We start from the raw sequence: 21934 nt of genomic DNA, 5'->3' as shown, positions 1-21934 counted from the left end.
TTGTCTCTGAGGTTGTCTCATCCCTGAAGATGAGTAATGGCATTGTCATAGTGACACCTCTCCATTTATCATAATCAGGAAAGAGCGCAAGAGAGCAGTATAGAGAAAGATACAGGGAGCAGACTGAGAGAACGGGAGTGATTCATTATGGTAAGATATTAAATACCGCTTTTTAGCATATGTGCCTTTAATTAAGATTGTGAGACACCTGCCCTTCGTCTCTCCCTGTTATCTACCTCTTTTCCATTTTCCTTCTGTATTTATATTCAAACAAGCAATACTACTAAATGTTTCCTGAAATATATATACTTCTATTCCCTCAATTTCTCCCAGTGCATAGCTTGCCAGTACTCTAAGTCAGACTAAAGTGTACATATTATTTCCTGGAGCTATAAGCATTTGTATGTACACAGTTATCTGCATAATTCTCCATCCTTTGTTCTCCATTTCTGCACTTTGTTTTTATATTTTTTTAAACTGATATATAATCAGATCACAAACTTGTGCTCAACTCTTTCAGTGTTTTTTTTTTTTAAGCTTGGCATTAAAAAGACAAAAAATCTTCAAAGACGTCATTTAATATACGTTCAGTGAGAACATTTTTTTAATGATCAATCTCTTTAATGTATTTTTTTTTCCTGAAAAAAAAAAAAAGAAAAAGAAAAAAAATCTTTTTGTAACTCTCTGGCATAACCATTTACATAATTCTGTACATTGAAAAAAAAAAGCACTGCTTTAGATACAGAGTAAAATTTTAAAACTAGAAAAAACCTTCAAAATAAAAATTAGAGGAAGTTTACATTACAAATTAGTAGTAAGACATTGTCTGAAGTGCAATGGTATAGCTCAGATGAGTTTAAAAGTGGAAAAAAGATTAAATAAAAATACTTCTCTATCTTAAACAGCAATATCTTTACAGTGAGTACAGACTTATCCTCTGATGTATTTAAAATTGTAAAAACATATTTACAAATAACTGTATCTGATTTATATCTTTTTCCATCACATATATGTCAGCACCAGTACGAAATAAAAAAGGAGGAAAAAAGTAAGATCAATGACTTCAACAGAAATCAAAAACTTGGTCCCAGATTGTTGATATTTGGTGAGACAGTTGGAGAACATGGACCTCATGTCCTCCCTCTGCAATCCTCTTGACAGGGCAACAATATAACACTATTGTGAAACACTGAAGATGTGAATGTGTTCTTCTCCCATTAAGACAAAAATGAAACCGTTTTTGTAAAATAAAATAAAATCATAATGTAACGAGGGGCAAGTCAGTCACAATGTTACATTCCTGTTACATTCCTCAGAGAGCTGAAACAATCAAACTAGACTTAAAATAGAGTTTGATCACAGAGAACTAGACACCATGGCTATGACTATGACACCATAAAGCAACACACACAACAGAGGAGAAAAGACTGATATACTTATTTATGTGACATTTCAAGGTCAACGTCAGATGGCAAAAATAGGTCTGAAAAACAAGTCAAGTACTTAGCGGTAAGATAAAGGCTTGTCATATTGGGATGGCATTTGAAATCATACCAGGTCAAAACTTGTGTAAGGAACACTACACATCTCAAACAAACCATTCTTTATGTGGAATTTTTTTTTTTTTGAACACAATGAACACACATTTTTTGATATAACAGACATGGATCATAAAATTAAACTTCCCAATACATTTGTTGTTGAAAATTTGTTGCGATTTGGAAGAAAGACGACAGAGAAAGGTGTCTGGATTATACATCGATTGCCAGAGTCTTCTGATGTAATTATCTTTCCTTTCTCAAGCATTCAGTGGATTCGTGGATAGAGGAGTGTCAGAAGAGTTTGAAATAATTTTCTCTTAGATAACTGTGTGCTCTGGTAGCAACTAACAAATATCAGTAATTTGCTTGGTCAACTGAAAGGGGAAAAGTGACATGTCCCATCAGCGGAAAAACAGTATGTACTGTAAGTCTCGAACCAGTGTTCACAGGTAATTATGTTAATTCTTACAACAAACAAAGAAAACAAAAACTAGAATGTTGCGAATCATCTAAAGGTCAAATATTGGTTTTAAAAATAGATATCTGAGACGTTGATTCACAACATTGAACGTTTCTTCCGATCTTTGCAAATGTCTGCAGAATGTTACATTAAAACCCATCAATAAACCTTATTTTATACTTGGTGAAATGTCTGTTTTGAGCCATGTAATAGTTGCACTCCTTTCTAGCTGCCATTATGACTAAAGAAAACATCTCTTTCTCACAGTTTTAGCGAGGGGAGAGAGAAGTTTGTAGCTGCCAAATCTCTTCAAGCGATATTAATAAGCACTCAGTTGAGACACACACACACACGCGCACGCACGCACGCATGCAGCTTCACTCTTTTAATGACAACGGTCGCCTAGCGACAGCAGAGCATCTATCTTGCATGCACTAAGAACAAACACAGTCTGATGTGTTTTGTTGTGATGCTCATAGTGCAAATAAACACACACAGACTCACAGAAAGCAGAGCAAATGCAGAGGATCACTACACAGGTCAAAAGCAGGGAGAGAGAGAGAGAATGTGTGAGACAGAAGAAAGAGGGGAAGTGGTGTACTGAATTGTTTGGTTTGGGAAAAGGGATCCATTGCTGACAAAGGCCTACCTCAGATTTCCACACACTCGCTTTCATACACTACTTGAACAGGTATGTCAGGATAAAGGTTAAGATCTAAAAACAATACATTATAAAAAAAAAAAAAAAAAAAAAAATATATATATATATATATTTGGATTTTTGCAAGTTTTTAGTGCCTCTTGCCCTTAGAACAGCGTAAAGGACTTAAAAAAATGAAAATTGACAAAACATACATGAAAATGTTGGAGAACGGTATTCTTAAAGTAAAAAAAAAAAAAAAAAAAAAAAAAAACATTTCTTAAGGATTCTTACTCGAGAAGCAACCCAAACAGAGAGCAGTTTGATTAAATATTGTGACAGCACACACATGTAATACACAACATGTACTATATTTTTAGTTTTGTCGACCATGTAATAAAAAACAAAACAAAAATCACATTTTCAATAAAACTGTTCTATTAAAAAAAATCACTTAGGCTATTGGTTGGGGAAAAACTCTTCCAACCAACCTTCTGTTGAATCCAAATCTGTCCCATCCGATAGGCTGAACGAAACCCCAGGCCCAGCCCCTGATTGGCTGCCGTAACCATATGCCAGGTCCTGATTGGACGTCCTCTGGTAGCCCTGAGGCTGACCACCTGGCATGTATGGCCCTCCCCCTCCTGATGACCCCGGCATACCCTGAGCAGACCCCTGTCCGAAAGCAGCCATGTTGGGCACGCCCTGGTTCATGGCTGGCATCACCATACCCCTTGGCTGGTTGGCCCTTGGTTGCCCTGCCATGTGTGACATCATTGGCCCACCCATTGCTGCTGGATTTATAGAACGTGGGTCCACCATACTCTGTCCACCCATCGCTTGGGCAAAATGTTGCTTGGCCATCCTAGGAGGCTGCCCACCTTGCATGGCATATGCAGGATTACTATTAAACGCCATGTCGTTTGAAGTCCTACCAGCCATGGCCTGCATATTTTGCTGCTGTTGCGGAGGCCACGTCTGGCCTCCACCTCCCATCATGGTTTGCAGTCTTTGAACCTGGGCTTTGGCCAATGGCTGCCCACCAGGGGCAACGACGCCTGATTTCATTTGCTGCTGCGAGAGGGCCGGGTTCATGAGCATTCCTTGCCCATACCCACCTCCCGCTCCTCCGATGACCATTCCCTGTCCACCGGCACCCGCTTGTCTCTGTGCCATCGTTATGCCACTTTGGTTGGGATGGTGCTGCTGTTGCTGCTGGAGCATTTGGCCCATGCCTGGGTTCATACCCTGGTAAATGCCTGGTTGTGCACCTGCCTGGCCTCCATATGCCATGCTCATGTCTCCCTGTGAAGGCATTGCTGCAGAATTCTGGACGGGCGTCATCTGCAGGATCCCCGGGTTCTGCTGCTGCTGCTGCAGAAGTCGAGCGTTCCGCAAGTTCTGTAGCGTCTGGTTCCTTGCTGCAATCTCCTGGGACGTGCCTAAAATAATTTCAAATTAAATAATATTAACTGAGATCTATTGTTCTCATTACATTGCCTGTACATGACAGGCTCACTGCAATTAAACTCAACTGGCACAAACACACACTTAAAAGCAGAGAAAATCACTGTCAATTGTATTTGATAGCATAAATTGAACAAACACTTATTTGCAAATGTCTGTGTGCCATAAAAATTCATGATTCTATAAATCACCTTATGGGCCATTTACACTTTTCTATGCAATAAACAGATGGATTTTCACCATTGTGTGGAATCTTGCCGTTTTTTCAGCATCTCACAGAGGAGTGCCACGTTTTATAGACACCGTGTCAAGTTAAAAAGAACTTAAACTTCAAAAAATTATCCTGAGACACCTGCGTTTTGATCCATTTTTCATGCTGCATCTACCATTGTTTAGCGCAAGAATGTATTTGGCCTGAACAGCCCCTTATAGTGTCCCTACGATCATGAAAAATCTGAAAATTTCAAGAAATTTTTTAATTGTGATTTCCAGGTCTCTGAAATCATTAATAAAATAAAACCTTGAAAAGTATCTGACCTTTTTTAGAGATTAAACTGTTTTTCTAGCTATGCTCAGAACTGAACTGCTTGTACTTACATAGTTATTACTATAGTAATTAATAATATTAACATATAATGTGTGAAACACTTTATCCAGCCATCACAAACAACTGGAAAAGTCATGGAAATGGATTGGTAAAAAGGAGCCTGACTTTAGGAGCTTAAATGAACAAAAACAAATTTAATGTTAAATCATACTGGCATATTAGCCATCAACAAAATCTTTGATCTTTAAAGTCAAGTAACTTGCTAACCGAAGCTTGTTTATATTAGTTAAACTTGGCTTAGAGAAACCAGCAATGAGAAGAGGAACTCCCAAATATTATGTCCACTGATGCCTCTAAGAGGCTAAATCTCCTCTGAACTTACACTTAATTTAATATTTAATAAAACAAAAGGATCAATAGATGAGTTCCCAGTCATGTTGAGAAAATTTGATCTACTAGTGCGAGTGTATGTGTTGGAGTGTGTGCGTTTATGTGTCTAATACTGCCTCATTAGTTTCAATACCGGCAGATGCCCTGGGTGTGTAAGTGAATAGACAGTAATTTGAGGTGTCAAAGAGAAAATGATTTCTTTTCAGTCTAAAATGAATGAATTGCACTTAGAGGTTTAAAAGAAGAGTTTGGATATTTTTAGACTGACATCAGAAGTTTACCACCCGCTGCAGGCCCTTACAGTGCTTATACAACACTATAAACCCTTTGGCCACATACAGTAATATTGATCATTACATCTCATCTAGTGGCAAAGTGTTTTAGGATTTATTCTGAAACAGTTTGGGTGGGGATATTATCCTCTTTTTTCCCTGTAAGTGTGTGAGTGTGTGTGTCTTGCCTTGAAACTGTTGGAGTGGGTATGGATTCCTCTGTGCCTGACTCATCTGTCTTGGGAGATGCTGCTGCTGCTGCTGTTGTAACTAGAAAAAAATCAAATCAAAGTAGAAGACTACATGAATATCAAAATTCCTTTTAAATAAACACAAACAACTGAACAAAAAGTACAGCTCTGTAGCCATGAAGAGATAACAGCTACTTTCACAGATCACATTTAGAGATGAAACGAATGAGACCAGTTTCGATTTCAACAGATATGTACATGAGTAGTTGATGTATAATGTGTGGAGTTTTTGCTTTGTCAATATCAAGATTTTAGGTTAAAATTCATATTAATGTGTAAGGGAAAGTCCTGTAAATGGTTTTTCAACCTTATTTAAACAACTTTTTGCCTTTAATCATTCATTTTAAATGGTCCTGCAGTGTGACTAATGGAATTTTAATATACTCTATCAATTCAAATGAGGTCATAAAAGCTGCATGCATTATAACTAAAAAAAAGAATTTGAAAAATGCTGTTTAAATAGTTTTAGCTGAAGTATAACATGTCACAGTGCAGGACATGTCATCTTTCAAAATGTATTTCAACTACCCACAAAGTCAGACTTTAATACTTGTTTAAATGTTTATTTAAATACTAAATACTAAATTTGTATTAATTTTTCTTATTGGTGACCACTGGTGAAACACCATTTTACAGCATATGCACACACACCAAAATTCCCTCATATTCAAGAGTGCACCACAGTATAGACAAATAATTAGTGTTTATATGAAAAAGCTACTACGTCCATTTCAAGTTAAGTCCATTATTTTACCACAGCATCAACAAGTTAGGCAATGATAATCTTACTCATTGCAGACAGCTTCAGCTGTTGATATTATAAGTGTAAAGAAAAGTTAAACTGTGCTTTGGCATCAAAAGCCCTCACTTGTTCTGCCAGCATATGCTGTTGCTGCTGCTGTTGTCTCTGTTCTCTCAGGAGCTGTGCTTTCTGCTGCTCCATCAGATGAAGCTGAACTCTCTTCTCCTGCTCCATAGCCATCATCTGTTTCATCATGGCCGCTTGCTGTTGTTGCTGTGGATTGCCCATATAACCGCCAGGCCCCACACCGTTAGGCCCTGCTGAGGCCACGCCCCCTGGTCCTCCGTGAGGTGGCTGGACTCCACCTGCCTGCCGCGACAGTACAACCAAACCTTGATCCTAAAAGCACAAGAAAGTAGAGATGGTCTAAAACTTAAGAGATTAATGGACTCACTTCAGTAATTACATTATTGACACTTTTATTGATCTGGAATATGGTATATCTTGCCTGTAAACAGGAGATCATGCTCAGGGTGAACTGTCACGTTTCTTTTGAATCTACAGCTTGAAACAGTTACCTTCCAGATGAATGACTTTTATCATCCGGATTATTTTTTGTAGAGGCCGACCGATAATAGATTTTCAGGGTTCCCACTCTTTTCAAGGCACAATTTTCCAGGACATTTTATGTGCCCAAGGTGTGTTATATTTCAGCAAAAAATACACGAGACGTCATGTATATTGTGGTTGTTGAAGGCAACGAGTTCATTACAAACATTTAATTTGAAGCGCACAGCACATGCAGATTATATATTTAAATCGCAGCCCTCTGCAGTTTAATAATCACACAACATATCATTCAAGCATTCTTTTTCATCCAAAATGTGTCAAATTTGGAAACATTCTTCCTTTTATAACTAATGCCATTTTTGGCATTGACTGGATTCAGTGATTCCTTCTCTGTTTTCCACATCGTGGAAATCATAGGGTCCTACATGTGGTAACCACGGTATAAGCGGACCCGGATCGTTAATTTGGTTAAGGTGTAAAGGCCACATCACCACGCTACCACCTTGGGTTGTGAACTCATTTTCCAAAAAATCAGCAGTTTATAACTCAAATGTTTTTGTAGTTAACATAACAGCATTGTTAGAACGAAAAAAAAAAGAAAGAAGTTTGTTTGAAATCTTTGCAAATTTATTAAAAATAAAAAACGAAAAAAAAAATCACATGTACATAAGTATACACAGCCTTTGCTCAATACTTTGTTGAAGCACTTTTGACACCAATTACAGCCTCTAGTCTTTTTGAGTATGATGCTACAAGCTTGGCACACCTATTTTTGGGCAGTTTCTCCCATTCTTCTTTGCAGGACCTCTCAAGCTCCATTAGGTTGGATGGGGAGCATCGGTGCACAGCCATTTTCAGATCTCTCCAGAGATGTTCAATTGGGTTCAAGTCTGGGCTCTGGCTGGGCCACTCAAGGACATTCACAGAGTTGTCCCGGAGCCACTCCTTTGTTATCTTGGCTGTGTGCTTAGGGTCGTTGTCCTGTTGGAAGATGAACCTTCACCCCAGTCTGAGGTCCAGAGCGCTCTGGAGCAGGTTTTCATCAAGGATGTCTCTGTACATTGCTGCAATCATCTTTCCCTCGATCCTGACTAGTCTCCCAGTTCCTGCCGCTGAAAAACATCCCCACAGCATGATGCTGCCACCACCATGCTTCACTGTAGGGATGGTATTGGCCAGATGATGAGCGGTGCCTGGATTCCTCCAGACATGATGACTGCCATTCAGGCCAAAGAGTTCAATCTTTGTTTCATCAGACCAGAGAATTTGGTTTCTCATGGTCTGAGAGTCCTTCAGGTGCCTTTTGGCAAACTCCAGGCGGGCTGTCATGTGCCTTTTACTGAGGAGTGGCTTCCGTCTGGCCACTCTACCATACAGGCCTGATTGGTGGAGTGCTGCAGAGATGGTTGTTCTTCTGGAAGGTTCTCCTCTCTACACAGAGCTCTGTCAGAGCGGGTTCTTGGTCACCTCCCTGACTAAGGCCCTTCTCACCCGATCGCTCAGTTTGGCCGGGCGGCCAGCTCTAGGAAGAGTCCTGGTGGTTCCAAACTTCTTCCATTTACGGATGATGGAGGCCACTGTGCTCATTGGGACCTTCAATGCTGCAGAAATTTTTCTGTACCCTTCCCCAGATTTGTGCCTCGATACAATCCTGTCTCGGAGGTCTACAGACAATTCCTTGGACTTCATGGCTTGGTTTGTGCTCTGACATGCACTGTTAACTGTGGGACCTTATATAGACAGGTGTGTGCCTTTCCAAATCATGTCCAATCAACTGAATTTACCACAGGTGGACTCCAATCAAGTTGTAGAATCATCTCAAGGATGATCTGTGGAAACAGGATGCACCTGAGCTCAATTTTGAGTGCCATGGCAAAGGCTGTGAATACTTATGTACATGTGATTTTTTTTCGTTTTTATTTTTAATAAATTTGCAAAGATTTCAAACAAATTTCTTTCACGTTGTCATTATGGGGTATTGTTTGTAGAATTTTGAGGAAAATAATGAATTTAATCCATTTTGGAATAAGGCTGTAACATAACAAAATGTGGAAAAAGTGAAGCGCTATGAATACTTTCCGGATGCACTGTAGGTATTTTTCTCATTTTCGATTACTTTTCCATGACTGGAAAACTGCAAAATCCAGTTTTTCCAGGATGCACGGGAACCCTGATTTTGCTGATACCGATAACTAAGGTGGCGGAAAACGCTGATAACCAATTAATCAGCAGATCATTTTTAAAATCGATTTATAGAATGTTACATTTTCTTGCTAAGACAAAGAGTCCAAAATGTATAAAGTTCCAGATGCAGCTTATTGTTCAACCAAAATCTCAATAATAATCAGAAAAAATTTAAATTTGGTCCATAATGCAGGAATTTTAACTGTTAACAAGCCCTATACACACCAGGGACCTTATTTTGAAATGGCGGGGACTTGGCTCCGTTACAAAGCTCTATATTTAAGTATTTACCAAATTAAGCTTTTTATAGCCCATATCAATATTGTCAATCAGTGTATTAGTTATATCACCTCTAGATGCTGCTGTAATATTGTAGAATCAAGCCATTCTAACTGTAAAATCCTCCAGTGCTGGCCAGAGAGAAAAACAGAGGAAATCGGCATAGTTTTTTGCCGATAACCGATAGTTCCAAAAAGCAACTATAAGCACCCATTGATCGGTAAAACTGATATATCGTCTACCTCTACTTTTTTGTGAATATAAAACTTACTGAAACACAAGTAATTTACAGTATTTCATTATGTTCAACTCGAAATAAACCAAGAACTGTTAGTGTGTTGTGTACTTGTGAGACATGAATCAGAGTAATTACTGGAATTTTGTTGATATGACAATGTTTTTTAAAGAAACACATCATGAAATTTGTTGTAATTAGAAGTATTTTATGAAAATTAATAAATATCTGGAAAAGTCAGTGTAAACACACCTTTTGCAAGAATCTGTTCTGTTAATATGAAATCATCTCATAATTTGGGAACAAGCTGCAGTAAAGGCAGTAAATCCATTAAGAATTGCAGTAAATCCATTAAAAATTGCATTTCTTATTTCCAAATGTTTCTTCCTCAAAAATACTAAAATAATCATTAATGGAACTGTTAAGGAACCAGAATTTTTAAGAATTGGAACCGGAATCTTTACATTAACAACATTAATTCCTTTCAGTGTTTGTGCAAATATAGCCCATTTTGGCAAACTTACTGTTTCTAAACCCTTCAAGACCCAGAGCAATACCAGAACCCCTAGATGACTCCCCCCCCCCCCCCAGCCTTGTCAAAACAAGACAAAGAAGACAAAATAATAATAATAATAATCAGTCCTTTTTAATCAATTGAAAACTACAGCCTTCATCAAGTTTTAACCATTTAATTTTCTTTGAACCAGCCCTCCACAAGGCAGTACTAACAAGTCTTTGAACAGCACAAATTATGAACCACAAGCAACATGCACACACCACAGGAGACTGTTCAGATAAATCTAGACCAGACTGGTCAATGAGCACAAATCTGTTTGTAGACAGCTGGATCTCTTCAGTTAAGCAGTCATGCTGACTAAACAAGCGCCAATCAGCACGTAGGTCTCTGTGTTGAGGCCAGAGGGGGGCAGTGTTGATCTGTTTTCTCTCTTTCGATCTCTTCCTCTCCCTTTGTATCATCATCTATCTCTATTTCTTCCACCTCTGAGCCCATGTCTCCATTCTGATCCCTCTGTTCTTCCCTCCTTCCTCCACATCTCCCTTTTCCACCTCTCTCTTTTCTTTCACTCTCACCGCCTTACTCGTTTTCATTACGATCTCTCATCCTTTCTACCCCCCCCCCCCCAGCTCTCTGCAGATGGCTTAATCATGAGTGGTATAAAAGATGTGTCTCCTTCTCCCTGCCGGATAATGTGTATGAGCCAAAGACTTCTCAACCAAGCATAGAGAGAGAGATGAGGGGTGAGAGAAAAGGACTCAAATGACAGAAAAAAACATTAAAGAGAGGGAGGGAGAGAAAAAACAGGGAAGAGAGACAGAAAGAGCGTTAGAGAGAGCATGAGAGAGCAGGTAGCCAGGCAACAGTGGCTGTAATGTTGAGCAGATGGTGCTCATAGGAGCCATGATGGACGACAGCGGGCAGCAGCCGGGAGAGAGAGAGAGAGCAGCGTAAATTAAGTCTCTCTTTTATCTTCTCCTCCCCCTATTTCCCTCTCCATCACCCATTCCATCTCCATCTTTTCTCCTTCATACACATTCCTTGTGTAAACTACTCTTGGTCCTTCTGTTCTTTGTTGGGTTTCCTCTTAAACTAAACTAAGCTGTCAAGAGTTTGGTAAAGATTGTGACAAAACGATTGTCTATAAACTTTGGTCAATTTCCATTTAATCACAGAATGTTTATTGCACGTAGGAGCCACAAAGTCTTACCAAAAGTTGTGTCATTCCTGCACCACTAGTGGCACCAAACAGAATTGCAAAAATAAAGATTATTTCCAAATCTCCCTTTTTGCCCCACCTCCTCATCAAACTGGTAGGTCCGCCCCAAACTCATGCCATCGGTTGAGATAATGTTGCAATGTCAGGCCGCTCAAACAAAAAGTAATGTTTGGAAAGCACCATTGAGGCACGGTGTTTAAACTCTTCGGGAGATTCAACTTACGACTGGCTGATTCACATTGATATGAACCAGATCTCATGAAAGTTGTGAGACTTTGGCGACATTTTTGCAAAAATGACATAACGTGTTTCATTACACGTTTTGCGGCAATTCAGAGAAATAATGTCCACTGAGTGGCGCTAAAAGCGAGTTACATTTTCTCTCAAACAGATTATGTTTTTCAGGTTAATGCTCTTTCGACTCAACAAAACCTACCCCCCTACCCTAAACCTGACTGATAGTGTAATAAAAATCAAATGTGAGATGGAAAATGCAATTGCTGGAGAAACCACATCATTTTGTTGCGTTTCTATGACACTTTTGGCTCACGTGTCCTTCAGGACTTGTACCTTGGTCCTTTGCATCTCAAGTGCAACGCTTTATCAGTCCAGCTACTGCACAATTTAATTGTTTTTGAAGAAGCTTTTAAATATAGTTGGTTATGTAATGCATACATTAAAATATATTGCCCTACAAGTCATGCACTATAGAAAAAGTGTTAAGATGTCATAAGATGGGGGTCCTGGGTAGCTCAGCAAGTAAAGACACTGACTACCACACCTGGAGTCGCAAGTTCGAATCCAGGGTGTGCTGAGTGACTCCAGTCAGGCTTCCTAAGCAACCAATTGGCCCGGTTGCTAGGGTGGGTAGAGTCACATTGGGTTAACCTCCTCGTGGTCGCTATAATGTGGTTCTCGCTCTTGGTGGGGCGCGTGGTGAGTTGTGCATGGATGCCACGGAGAATAGCGTGAAGCCTCCACACACGCTAGGTCTCCGCGGTAACACGCTCAAAAAGCCACGTGCTACGATGCGCAAATTGACTGTCTCAGACACGGAGGCAACTGAGATTTGTCCTCCGCCACTCGACTTGAGGCAAGTCACTATGCCACCACGAGGACCTAGGATGCATTGGAATTTGGCATGCCAAATTGGGGAGAAAAGGGGAGAAAACAAATTTATGTTATAAGATAACATTGTGTGAGGAACAGGGCAAAAATGTTGTTTATGAACTGCTAATCTGCCCTTTTATTCGTGATTTGTGTGAAAGGGAATAAAAGTCAATGCTGTTTTAATGCCTCTATTGTACATTTCACTAGAAAACTGCTACGGCACATACATCAAACCACACTGAAATACTGTAATTTTGCAAACGTGATGGTATAACAATCATATGATTATATGAGACCAGGTAAATAATAGTAGTTTTGCATGTTTAACCGGGAAGGGGGTATTTTTACATTAAAAAAATAAAATAAAAAAACACTTACGGTATTCAGTTAGGATAAAGTATGAAAAGTCAGGCCTGACCAAAGTCAACAAATACAGAGAGAAACAAGACTGTCCTATGCTTATGTCTTCAGTTGGTTGAAGAATGTGTTAAAGAAAAATGCAGTTTGCACAGTGCAATATATACTGTATAACAGATAGCTGTACTGATTGTTTTCATTGATCTCATGAATACACACAAAAACACACATTGATTACAAGAAGTGAGTCTTGGCCCGGATCAGACACTAATCTGAGGGGCTTGCTCACAATATCCCCTCTAATAATACACCACGTGCCAACACAGTCCTCAGTGGGGCGTTTGTGTGTGGGTGGTGGTAGGAGGGCACAGTGACTGGACAATTCAACAAATCAGAGCTGAATACTAAAAGACATGCACACAAATGTAAGATGTGATTTCTGTACAACCTGTATAAGCACAGTGTGGATTTTGAAACACCCACTTTACACACCCAAAGATTATGCATAAATTTAGCTTAAGTTTCACTAAAATCATTTGCTGGTTGAAGCTCAATGCACCATAAAATGTTTGAGACAGAATAGGTTAACTGCTCTTAGTACCTGAATGTTGAGGCCAGGGATGATTGTAGGATTTCAGCTTTATTTATTTTTTTTACCGCTAAACAACGCAAGTTCTTAAGCGAACTTGTGTGCCACTTTGAACGAGATTCACTCAAAGCACACTCTCTGATGTGCAAAAAACATTATGATTTTTACTGAAAAATAACTGTTTTTCAGGTCGTATGCCGTAAGACTCGGAATGACACATGAGCAGCAAGGACTGCTTTTATGATACTTTTGGATCCTATTTATAGTTTTACAGTGAGCCACTATCAAATACTGTTGTACTGAAAAGACGGACCAGAATATTTATGAATATTTTCCTTTTGTGTTATGCATAAGAAAGAAAGTCACATGGGTTTTGAATGACTTTACTCCTTTTAAGCTGACGTAGAAGTAATTTCTGTGACACTAGCACCACCAAACAGCATTGCAAAAATAATGTTTTCATAACAGCTTTCTGTATACACACCTCATCTGCAGTTGTTTAAACAGTAAGATAGTCAAAAGCGGGTCACTCAGAACAAACACAGGAATTTTGTCTAGCGCTACAGAGGTGCAGATTTTAAAGTTTTTGAGAAAATTATCTTATGAATGGCTTACTAATATGTAGTTGTCTCTGCATATTAAGCTGGAATAGAAAAGTTACATACTTCAGCTTTAATGTGACAAGCTTTGAAAATTAGAGCAAGTATACTCGCTAAAAGGAGCCAGAATGTGTGTACTGGTTCTATCAAACACTGAAATGGAGCAAATATGGAATAGATTGACAAACAAATTACCAATCATTCTTATTTGAATTGAAGGTTGTGGAACTGTCCAATTTAGCCTTACTGCTGTAACACCACAAGCAATGTACTCGAGCTCTGTAATGTTTTGGAACCAATGACTTTATATAGTTAATGTACCTAACTGTTTTCAGTAAACATGAAGAGATATCACATCAGATTTTGAAAGGTGCTAACAGCGGAGTTAACCGCAGATTTTTAGTAGGGATGCACCGATCTGATTCCTGGATCGGTATCGGTTCCGATACTGACGTTTTTAAATGGATCAGGTGTCGGTCCGACAAGCCTGATCCAAATCTGATACTGTGTGTTAGTCATGTTCGCTACTGTCATGCTCCAAAAATGACATAAGAACCATAAAAACACCATTAAAGTTGTTCATATGACTCGTGCATTTGATTCAAAGCCAATTGAAGATGTGCAATAGCTCTGTGAATCACAATTGGCTGTGTTTATTAAGTAAATAGTATTTTATATTTTATAGTAATATAGTATGCACGTGCAGTGCTAGCACGTTAGTGAGTGGTGCTTCTCTGTTGACACACACATAAGCACACGCAGCCCTGGGTGATTCACTCGCGGCTATTTTTAGCCTTCACGCAGTGAGCAATATTTGAGCGCTACTCATGAACAACATCTCAGATGTACAGTGCATCCGGAAAGTATTCACAGCGCTTCACTTTTTCCACATTTTGTTATGTTACAGCCTTATTCCAAAATGGATTAAATTCATTATTTTCCTCAAAATTCTACAAACAATACCCCATAATGACAACGTGAAAGAAGTTTGTTTGAAATCTTTGCAAATTTATTAAAAAAAAAATAATAATAAAAAAAAACGAAAAAAAAAAAAAAAAAAAAAATCACATGTACATAAGTATTCACAGCCTTTGCCATGACACTCAAAATTGAGCCCAGGTGCATCCTGTTGCCACTGATCATCCTTGAAATGTTTCTACAACTTGATTGGAGTCCACCTGTGGTAAATTCAGTTGATTGGACATGATTTGGAAAGGCACACACCTGTCTATATAAGGTCCCACAGTTAACAGAGCATGTCAGAGCACAAACCAAGCCATGAAGTCCAAGGAATTGTCTGTAGACCTCCGAAACAGGATTGTATCGAGGCACAGATCTGGGGAAGGGTACAGAAAAATTTCTGCAGCATTGAAGGTCCCAATGAGCACAGTGGCCTCCATCATCCGTAAATGGAAGAAGTTTGGAACCACCAGGACTCTTCCTAGAGCTGGCCGCCCGGCCAGACTGAGCGATCGGGGGAGAAGGGCCTTAGTTAGGGAGGTGACAAAGAACCCAATGGTCACTCTGACAGAGCTCCAGCATTTCTCTGTGGAGAGAGGAGAACCTTCCAGAAGAACAACCATCTCTGCAGCACTCCACCAATCAGGCCTTTATGCCAGACGGAAGACACTCCTCAGTAAAACGCACATGACAGCCCGCCTGGAGTTTGCCAAAAGGCACCTAAAGGACTCTCAGACCATGAGAAACCAAATTCTCTGGTCTGATGAAACAAAGATTGAACTCTTTGGCCTGAATGGCAAGCGTCATGTCTGGAGCAAACCAGACACCGCTCATCACCTGGCCAATACCATCCCTACAGTGAAGCATGGTGGTGGCAGCATCATGCTGTGGGGATGTTTTTCAGCAGCAGGAACTGGGAGACTAGTCAGGATCGAGGGAAAGATGAATGCAGCAATGTACAGAGACATCCTTGATGAAAACCTGCTCCAGAGTGCTCTGGACCTCAGACTGGGGCGAAGGTTCATCTTCCAACAGGACAACGACCCTAAGCACACAGCCAAGATAATAAAGGAGTGGCTCCGGGACAACTCTGTGAATGTCCTTGAGTGGCCCAGCCAGATCCCAGACTTGAACCCGATTGAACATCTCTGGAGAGATCTGAAAATGGCTGTGCACCAACGCTCCCCATCAAACCTGATGGAGCTTGAGAGGTCCTGCAAAGAAGAATGGGAGAAACTGCCCAAAAATAGGTGTGCCAAGCTTGTAGCATCATACTCAAAAAGACTTGAGGCTGTAATTGGTGCCAAAGGTGCTTCAACAAAGTATTGAGCAAAGGCTGTGAACACTTATGTACATGTGATTTTATTTTTCCATTTTTTATTTTTAATAAATTTGCAAAGATTTCAAACAAACTTCTTTCACGTTGTCATTATGGGGTATTGTTTGTAGAATTTTGAGGAAAATAATGAATTTAATTCATTTTGGAATAAGGCTGTAACATAACAAAATGTGGAAAAAGTGAAGCGCTGTGAATACTTTCTGGATGCACTGTAGATGCTCAATAGTTCGGTTCACTTATAATATGCATTTAGAATGGCACCAGAGGTGCATTTTACCAGAATTTGAATAAGCAGCAAATTAAACTGTGAACTTGCCTACAAACAGACACATACAGGACTTCCTGGAGAGTTTAGAATGTCAAAATAAAAGCGTGAGGATTTAAGAAGTGCACGATTTAAATATATTACTGTTGCATTTAAAATTAAAAGTCAATAATAATACAATTTATAACAATATTTAAATTAAGTTTATTAAATATTTAAGAATGGGTTCTAAAAAATAACTGTGTGAATGAAAAGTGGACTGATGACTTACAACTAAATTGAACAAAAACGAGATCCTTTAAAGTCTAGATGCAAGTTGAAACATAAAAAAAACAAAAAACACTGGTTTCTTTTCTACTGAAGACTTGAAGACTGAAATTACTGTTAATTTTGCTGCTACAATATCCAGTATACTAGTTAATAATAAAGTGTTTCTTAATAAGCTATACATTTATATTGAAATAATGTGGTTACATATTAAAGAGTACTCCCAATTAGTTCCACACAATAACGTAAAGCTATTCTAAACTGATTATGCCAAAAAAAACAAAAACACTGGTATCGGCTTGGGATCAGTATCGGCCGATACTGAGATTTCTGATATCGTAATCGGAAGAGAAAAAGTGGTATTGGTGCATCCCTAATTTTTAGGCCTCCTAAATAGGGTCTAGAATCACCAATAATTGAAGCTGCTCATTAATGACCATGGCATAAGCATTGATGTAAGGCAGGAATATATCAACTGGCTGATGAATGGAATGAACACTAAACATTAAAGTGTCAAGGGGGTGCTGTCTATCAAAACTACCAGGAGCTGCTGCCCGCTTTATCTGATTATTTGCAAGCATATCAATCATGCCAAAATCTACTGAGAGCTTTCACAAAAACAAATGAAAGCCCAGCAGGCAGAGGCATTCTCTCTGGTAGAAGAGAATCAAATAAACCCAAGACCGAAAGTAATCTACAGTACATTCCGAATTTACCACTAACAAAAGCACACAATCATTTCCTCATTATGCTTTACACATAATGAGTATGTGTGATGCTTTTGGATGTGTAACCCCTCTATTGGTGCAATACATTCTCAACAAAGTTAATTCTTTTGTGTTTTCTTTCATGAAATGTGTCAAAATCTACATAACACACCTGTTGCAAGATAGGACTGGTAGTGCTCATCTGTTACTGCAGCCCACACCCTTGTTTTTCTACTCTTCCATCCCCTTCCTGTTTTCCAAAAGCTCTCCACCTCTCTATATCTCCAACCTTTTCCTCTTGTTTCCCTCCCCGTTTTGTATTATCTCTTCTGGCTTCTATATTCCTCCTCTCCCTCCCTGTATTCCTCTCTGAACAGAAGTCATTAGTGGTGGCTGTAAAGCAATATTTCTGTCTACAGCTTAATCACACACACACACGCATGCACACACACACACACACACACACACACACACACACACACACACACACACACACACACACACACACACACAGGTTCAGTGCCAGTTCATTGAGTTTTATGGATAGAATTCCATCCGTAACTCTATACACTGATTTCTTTATATGAATCCTTAACAAACTGCAGTAAACTGATTGAAACAACTCAATGTCAAATGATTGTTAATCCACAGATTCTAGTTTATGTCCATTTCAACCGCCAAAGTCTTGCACATAGTCCTCCCTCACATGCAGTATATTCAATCAGTTTGTGCATTAAATCTAAGGATGTGCAAAACTTGCAACCAAAAGAAACTGTGACTGTGATGACATTTTTGCAAAATGATTTTGCATGGCTACATAGTGCAGCATTTGCGAGGGAAAATGTCCACTATGTGGTGCTAAAAGTGAGTTAAATGTTCTCCCAAACCAATGAGGTTAAGGTTAATGCTATATTGAGTTTTAAACCAAGAAAATCTACATGTTAAAAATGTCTTTTTAACTTTTTAACGTTAAAAGTCAGTAAAAATGCTACAGTAAAAAACCTAAATTGATTAACGAGTAGTTACCGTAAAATATACGCGAAATGTTTTAAATATAATTTAAAAGACAATATAGTAGTTTTACAATAATATGTTGTAAAAATAAAAAAAATATGTAAAAAGTATGATTGCCCATATAATTAACGGTAAAAATTTATATTATGTTTAACAAGAGAGTACATGTACTTTTACGGTACATTATTGTTATAATTACAGTAAAAAAAACAGTAATCGGTCATTCCCAGATTTCCCTCCGTGACCCATTACATTTCATTATATTTTATGGCAAAAGTTGTTTCTTCTTATTTTTAATATCAGTTATGCACTATGGGGTGTTCTGTGTTATATTGTATGTAGTTTATTTAATGTTTATTGCATAATTTTAAATTTCACATGTGTTACCCTGATGGTGTTTAATGTTTGTGTGAGTGACACTGAGCACACTTGTCTCTACATGTTTATTGGTCATTGCTCCTCATCATGTGCCCTTCTGTAATTACTACGGTGATTAATAATGCATTATTATAAGCAGATTTTTACAGTTTCAGAAAGTTAATATATTAAGTTTATCATTTAATAATATAAATGACGTACTGCACCGTAAAATATACAGAACAAAAAGTTTTAAACCCTAAAATTTGCAGGTTTTTCTGTAAAGTTGTTTACATTTTTACTGTATTTTTTTATTTTTTATTATTCTGGTAACCACAATTTTTTTTTTTTTTTTTTTGTAAAAACAACAGGATTTGTTTTTTTACAGTATACATCCCTACCTTAAATCTAAACCTAACCCTAACCGATAGTGTCATAAAAGCAAATGCAAGTATAAAAAAAAAAAACAATTGTTGAACCATGTCATTTCGTAGTGCTTTTATGACGCTTTCGGCTTAAGTATCGACTTGAGTGTTCTTCAGGACTCACACCTCGGTCCTTTGAATCACAAGTGCAACGCTCTATCAGTTGCACTACTGTGCAATTTGCTAATGTTAAAATGTTTTGCCTTACAATTCATGTGCTATAGTAAATGTGATTTGATGTTACAATAGCAGAGTGAGGAACAGGGTAAAAAGTGTTTATGAATTAATAATCTATTTTACTCGTGATTTGTGTAAAAGGGAATAAACGTTGTTGTTGTAGCACCTCTAGTGTTTATTTAATCAAGAAACTGCTACGATATTGGCATAGAACACGTAAAAAAAAATAAAAAAAATATATATATATATATATATATATATATATATATATATATATATATATATATATATATATTTTTTTTTTTTCTCAAAATTTAGGTATGTAGTAACATGAATCTGTGAGACTAGGTAAAAACAACATATTTTCTCAATCGACTAGTGGGTGAGTGGTTTGATCGACTAATCATCTAATTTGTCTGAAGGAAGCCCAAAATAATTAGACTTGTTTCGGTTCACTTGACCCTATTTGGATATGTTTTTTAGGGGGTGTTTACATACAGTGTGGTGTTGTGTTCAAAAACAGCTAGGAGCGTCACAGAATGCAAATTTTCAAAAGCTGGATTATTTTTTAATTTGACGCTTAACGCTCCAGACAGGACACTCTGAACTTGACATAATGTTAGAATATATTTGGCTGTAGCAGCATTAGTTTAAAGGTGATGAATTTAAAGACACATCTTTAAATAAGGTTTTCAGCACAAGATGGTATCAGCACCGCTGCAGAACATAAAACAACAATAAAACTCATATATATATATATATATATACACGTATATAAGACAAAACCTAGATAAACTAGTCTACCTTACTAATTGGCTAGTTGGTTGTTGGACTAGTCAACAATTGTGACCTATCCCTAATTAAATAAGATTGTTCATTTGAAATGCCGTGAAAGAAAATTAAACTAAATGTTCTATCAGGCAGACACACATTCAAATGCAACAGATATGGAGTTGGAATGAGGCTACTTGTTTTCCTTTGTTTGGACAAGCTTGAGCTGTGATATTTGTGCATTGTTCACTGGCTGTGCCTCAAACTTTCAGAAATAAATACCAAGCACACACACAGAGCTCAATTAAACATAGACAGACTCTCTGTGTGGATGTGCAGGTAGAGGTAAGGGGGAAAGTGATGAAATCTGATGTAAGGTTGAGAAAGGAAAGATATCTGAAGCTCACTGAGGTAAACGTTCATGCTTCCTCACTCTCCTTTTGTTATTTTCACTTTTACTGTCCACCCCTCTCCTTTTCTCTTTGAGTATACACTCACCTTCCACTTTATGAGGAACACCTGTACACCTACTTATTCATGCGATTATCTAATCAGCCAATCGTGTGGCAGCAGTGCAATGCATAAAATCAAGCAGATACGGGTCAGGAGCTTCAGTGAATGTTCACATCATCCATCAGAATGGGGAAAACATTTTATCAGTGATTTCGACCGCGGCATGATTGTTGGTGCCAGACAGGCTGGTTTGAGTATTTCTGTAACTGCTTACGCACAACAGTCTCTAGAGTTTACTCAGAGTGGTGCCAAAAAAAAATAAAATAAAAAAATAAATAAATAAATTTCAGTGAGCGGCAGTTCTGCAGACAGAAATGTCTCGTTTATGAGGTAGGTCAACGGAGAATGGCCAAACTGGTTCGTGCTGATAGAACAGCTCCGGTAACTCAGATAACTACTCTGTACAATTGTAGTGAGCAGAATAGCATCTCAGAATGCACAATATGTCAAACCTTGAGGCGAAAGGGCTTCAACAGTAGAAGATCACATTGGGTTCCACTTCTGTCAGCTCAGAAAGCTGAGAGTGCAGTGGGCAAAGACCAGTTGTAAGACCAAAACTGGAAAGTTAAAGACTGGAAAAACATAGCCAGGTCTGATGAATCTCGATTTCTGCTGAGGTACACAGATGGTAGGCCCAGTCTGTTGCTGATTCTTTATGGTGGGGTGTCTGACAGACAAAGGATTACTTTAATAAACTTTTGCAGATGAAAAAAAAAAAAAAAAAAAAAAAAAAAAAAAACTGTTGGATGCTGTGAACCACATGTTGCGCACCCACATTAAAAAGCATCATTCTGTGCATGGGATGCGCATAAGCAGTGTTGTGCCCTATGTTGGAGCGTCTCTTATTATATACCTCCTAATTAATTGTTGTATATTTATCAGAGTTTAGCGTCCAAATGTCCCTAACAGGTTCATTTGTGATATATAACGTTTTTTTTTTGCCTCAGTGCTGTTGCATAATAAGAAAATTTGCAAATAACTTTAATACCAGTTACCCACTATATTTTCTCAGACAATTGTCTAATAGTCAAATACTCACACCGTGGCATCCCTACATGTGTGTGTGAGCTTCAATTTTAAATGAATCTACAGCATATGACTCAGGATATGCAGATTAACCCTCAAAACATACAATAAATCTCAGTTGTATGTCACAACTGGTGCTTGAGC

At 38.3% G+C, this 21934-nt stretch overlaps 1 protein-coding gene across 2 annotated transcripts in view; it reads right to left on the bottom strand.

Annotated features, from left to right (window-relative positions):
* Window positions 1-597: 597 nt before the first annotated feature.
* Window positions 598-21934, bottom strand: part of maml3 (mastermind-like transcriptional coactivator 3) — a 167930-nt gene continuing 146593 nt past the window's right edge. The window contains exons 3-5 of one of the 2 annotated variants that reach the window (XM_051702882.1): window positions 6437-6709; window positions 5506-5587; window positions 598-4083 (exon numbers count right to left, since the gene is read on the bottom strand). In XM_051702882.1, coding sequence (XP_051558842.1) covers window positions 3101-4083; window positions 5506-5587; window positions 6437-6709 — 1338 coding nt within the window. In that variant the 3' untranslated portion in view covers window positions 598-3100. The remainder of the gene's footprint in view (window positions 4084-5505; window positions 5588-6436; window positions 6710-21934) is intronic. The other variant, XM_051702883.1, reaches the window with a different exon arrangement.

This window comes from Myxocyprinus asiaticus, chromosome 7 (genome assembly GCF_019703515.2).
Source record: "Myxocyprinus asiaticus isolate MX2 ecotype Aquarium Trade chromosome 7, UBuf_Myxa_2, whole genome shotgun sequence".
In the NCBI taxonomy this organism is placed as follows: domain Eukaryota; kingdom Metazoa; phylum Chordata; class Actinopteri; order Cypriniformes; family Catostomidae; genus Myxocyprinus; species Myxocyprinus asiaticus.
This window is presented reverse-complemented; position numbering and strand designations above follow the sequence as displayed.